The sequence below is a fragment of the Lipomyces japonicus genome (assembly GCF_038497905.1).
Source record: "Lipomyces japonicus strain CBS 7319 unplaced genomic scaffold V1514scaffold_94, whole genome shotgun sequence".
NCBI lineage: Eukaryota > Fungi > Ascomycota > Lipomycetes > Lipomycetales > Lipomycetaceae > Lipomyces > Lipomyces japonicus.
In genome coordinates this window covers 15,304-19,410 of record NW_027117906.1, presented here as the reverse complement: position 1 = coordinate 19,410, position 4,107 = coordinate 15,304, and the positions used below count along the sequence as shown (strand labels likewise).

Sequence of the window (4,107 nt, the reverse complement as noted above, 5' to 3'; positions counted from 1 at the left end):
TTTTTTTTTTTAATTATGAGCTGCGAGTATTAAAAAAAAAAAAAATATTTTTCGTATCAAGACCATGAAAAAGTCAGAACTTTAAAAACACAGGATATATATATACGCTTTAAAGGAACAACGCGGGAGAAAGATTATAAGGAAAGAAAAGAAGAAAAAAAAAAAAAAAATTGCGGTCTCACTTGCCAGTTATATCTCACTCATGCACTCCTCTCCTCATGTCTCGCCCCGTATCGTGTCACGTTCCGAACGTGATTTGTGTTGACAAGAATCAATTAAATACATTAAAAATGTCATATCGTTGACACGTATTATCAAACAAGGTAGTGATAATCTATCGGAAATAATACTCAATAAAGAGTCACACTAGCTACATACGGAATAAGCCAATTTGTGATCAAAGCATCACAGTAATGGGTCAATATTTAATGAAGTTGGTTGAGTTAAGTTATCTTCAAAATAAGTGATAAATTAATTAAGCATGTAATAAAAAAAAAGTTTACAGAAATGAAAAGACAAAATCAATATCGGGAATTAAAATAATAACAAGACATGCGCAAATACACTCTTACAAGTGCTTCTCCTCTGAATAATCCGGAGGCAGGCCGTCGCGAATGATCTTTGCCTTTTCATTGAAATGGGCGGCCTCGTCAGAGATGCCAATAACGCCAGCCGTCTTTTCAACCTCGGTGGAGGACCATCCGTATGGATCCTTCGGAATCCACAAAAACGGCGCCTGCGCAGTTGAAGCCGGATGGATATACGCATTGTGCTCATCCTCAACACTATATTCAGGTACCGGCCAATCCGGAACCATGGAAGCCCTCATCTCCGCATATGAGCTGTAGATATCCGGTCGCAAAAATCGATGGATTCGCTTAAACCGACCGTCTTGTTGCTTTTCCTTCTTGGCTTCATACGAAGCCTCCAAATCCGTACTGCCTGATTTCTCTGTAAAAGTAGGCGTGGTATTGCTGCCCTCAGCTGGTGAGGAACGGTCAATTCCCAGCGCATTGGTGGCGTCCATTTCGACTGACTTGGGCATAATGTCCAGTAACGGGATCATGGCACTCTTCAAGGTAATATGGAAGAAAGCAGTAAATCCAAGGAAAACCGCCACCAACACGATGCAAGCCCAGTTCTTACCAACAGCGAAAAGACCAATCAAGCAAACCTCGGCCAAGTAAAGACCGGTAAAAGTCTGAAACAAGGCATTGGGGTATGCAAGTCCGGTCAGGTCAAGAGAAGGCTTGAACACAAACATCAAATTGTACTGATAGGCAAGAAACAAAATTCCAAATCCAAAGCACGAGAAAATTAAAATCAGAGGTGAGATGATGGAATAAGTAATCGAAATCACAGCCAAATTCGTGTAAATAGGGAAAACGGTACCCCAGCCCAGTGCTGACAAGTTGTTCCATCTGGCATACATCTTGCGAGGCGTGTTGTCCAATATAAACGACAGCACCCTAAACAAAATAAGACCAACAATTTGCAAAAAAGCACCTCCGGCCACAGACAGAGACTGAAGTAGCAAGTAGCAAATAAAAAAATTGGAAGACTTTGGCAAGTTATTAGCAAGAAGCGACATGGCCGACGTTGGGTCGCTGATAATCTGAGTAACCACAGACGCAGCCGATGAAGTAATAGTAGTGATCAAGAAAACTTGAACGACTTGGAAAGCAAAGTATGACGATTGCACGTGCAACTCAACTAAGGATAATGTTGGAGCACCAGCAATTCGAGCCATTAAGCGAAGAATGATTGGCAACAACGCCATAAGAATGGCAAGCAAAATGGTAGGCAAAAGACCAGTGATGAGACCAAATAAAAAAGAGGGCAAGTTGAGAATAAACTTCAAAAAGTGAACCTTGTCCGTCAAATACGTAATGTTGGAAATGGCACCAACTGCAGCAACAGGGATGGCCCAAAAAATAATAAGGGCAACCAGAAAAGCGGTTGTGGACCAAAACCTGATTAGTCTTTCCCACCAAAACAGTCTAAGATTGGGCCAGATAATTTCTTCCGGTCTGATACCAATAAAACGAGGAGCCATGTGAAGAGGTATGTGATGAGCAACGGTTTGGTAAGCATCATACGCAGCCTCAGGAGTGTTGAACTCAATAAAAGCAGAATTCAATTTTTTTGCAGAACTAGAATTAGACTGCAATTCGGCGATTTCTGGATTGAGTTCACCTAACCGTTTTCTTGCATAATCAATCGTGTCAACTTTCTCACCAATCAAGAATTTGAGCTTGTGATGAGGCCGCTTGTTATCAGACACGTAGTCTGAAAGAATAGGTTCCGGTCCAGCTTCATCCTTGCCTTTCTTGGCAAGTTTGGTCTTATTTTTCAGACCCTGCTTAAGCAACTTGGTCTCGGCGAGTTCAAGCTTGTACGCAAGTTTGTCACGCTCCGAAACCTTACCTTCAAGGGATTTAAAGTTGCGATTAATCCAAACATTTTTGGCCTCCGGAAAAATGTTCAAAAGAGCGTGTTCATTCAAAACGTTGTCGGGAATGGTCTGAAACAACACGGTACGGAACGACACACGGTTCCAGTAGTACGGCGACGTGAGCACGGCCTGGCGAACAGAGATAAAATAGAAAACTTCACGATAAATCATAAACAAAATAAATCCAAAATATATCCATGACAAGAAAACATGAGCATAATATCGCTTTTGGTTCTTGATGTTGGAGAACGCGAGCTGATCAAGCCCGGTTTGGCCGGCGCCGCCGGTAGCATTGACCGGAAGAAGGATGGGGAAAAGCACGAGAATTCCAACTGCGGAGATAAACACGACAAACTTGAGATATCTTAAGAAAAAATAGCCATCAAGACCAGTCTGTCGTAGTACGTAACGATCAGGGAAGTAAATTAGACCCTTCAACCACGCCCAGACTTTGCTGGGAAGCGTTTCAGTTCGAGCACTAAACTACCAGTTAATCGGGTCTGTAAACCAGGTTTGATTTAAAAACATACTACTCGGGAACTGATTCCAAAAACGTTCTAGGTTGATAAATGCGCTTGTCACGACCGCGAAGGATCAAAAAAAGACTGACGAAGACAAGAAAAATGATGCCGTTCACGATAAGAGATGTGACAAAGGCCGAAGTAGATGACGATGCAGAATCAGCACTAGCCATGATGAAAGAATATTTCTAAAACTCCTTCTCAGGCTTTTTCTTGCAAACACCCAAAAAAAAAAGTAAGGAAGGAGGTATGGAATGAATGTATCATCAAAACAATACGGTTGTCGAAACACTACACTGATCGTCGCCCACCGCAAACCAAAAACCAAACCAAAAGCAAAGAAAAGCAAACCGGCCCTGCGCCGCACATGCCATGTGGCTTTTCCATTTACTATTCCACATTTGGCGATTTTCCTGTTTGGGTTTTCTTGTCAAATCTCCGACACTCAAACTAGGCTGATTGCGGTTAGCGGATTCACAATGCCTCGCGCTAGCCCTTTGCAGCAGGAATGCAAAAGGAATGAACGATTGATGATGGAACAACTAACTGCGACAAGAGAGAGAGAAAGAACAAAAACAAGAGTTTACCCTGCCATGCGTTATTACGTACATATGATGGTATGTATCAATCACAACCAATAGTTAATAATCTTGTCGGGCCGAGGGAAAGCGCGGACTTGCTATTCTTAATTTTTTTTTTTATTTTGCTCTACTGATTTAAATAAACGTTGTGTAATGAATTGGCTTTGTCACTTGTCATGCGCTAAACTTATGCAGGCGTAGATATCCAAACATTTGTCAAACATTTGTTTTGTATCCGAAAAAAAAAACCTCTTAAATAATAATCATTAATAGTGTCAGGGTATTTTTAAAATAATGTAAATCAGGTGAAATGCGCAAAAACAATAATGGCTGCACGTTCGTTCCATAATTTCCTTCCCCCACAATAAATCATCATTACCACCACATTCGTCACCATCATCATCGCTAAAAAATACAAAAACATTTTTAAACTAATAATTGTAGTGAATGGCACAATCAAATTAAAAAAAAATATCATGGAAAAGCTGGTTAAAGCGCTGGGCGCGGTCATTAAGGAACCGTCCAGTCTTCACAAGCTAACAAACACGTG

At 41.2% G+C, this 4,107-nt stretch overlaps 1 protein-coding gene across 1 annotated transcript; it reads right to left on the bottom strand.

Moving 5' to 3' along the window:
* Positions 1 to 438: 438 nt before the first annotated feature.
* V1514DRAFT_370283 (uncharacterized protein) lies at positions 439 to 3,325 on the bottom strand. The gene is made up of 2 exons (XM_066929985.1): positions 2,986 to 3,325; positions 439 to 2,933 (listed from the first exon to the last, which is right to left on the bottom strand). Exons 1-2 carry the CDS (start codon positions 3,147 to 3,149, stop codon positions 569 to 571), a joined length of 2,529 nt encoding a protein of 842 aa, XP_066780637.1. The 5' UTR covers positions 3,150 to 3,325; the 3' UTR covers positions 439 to 568.
* Between the last annotated feature and the right edge of the window lie 782 nt (positions 3,326 to 4,107).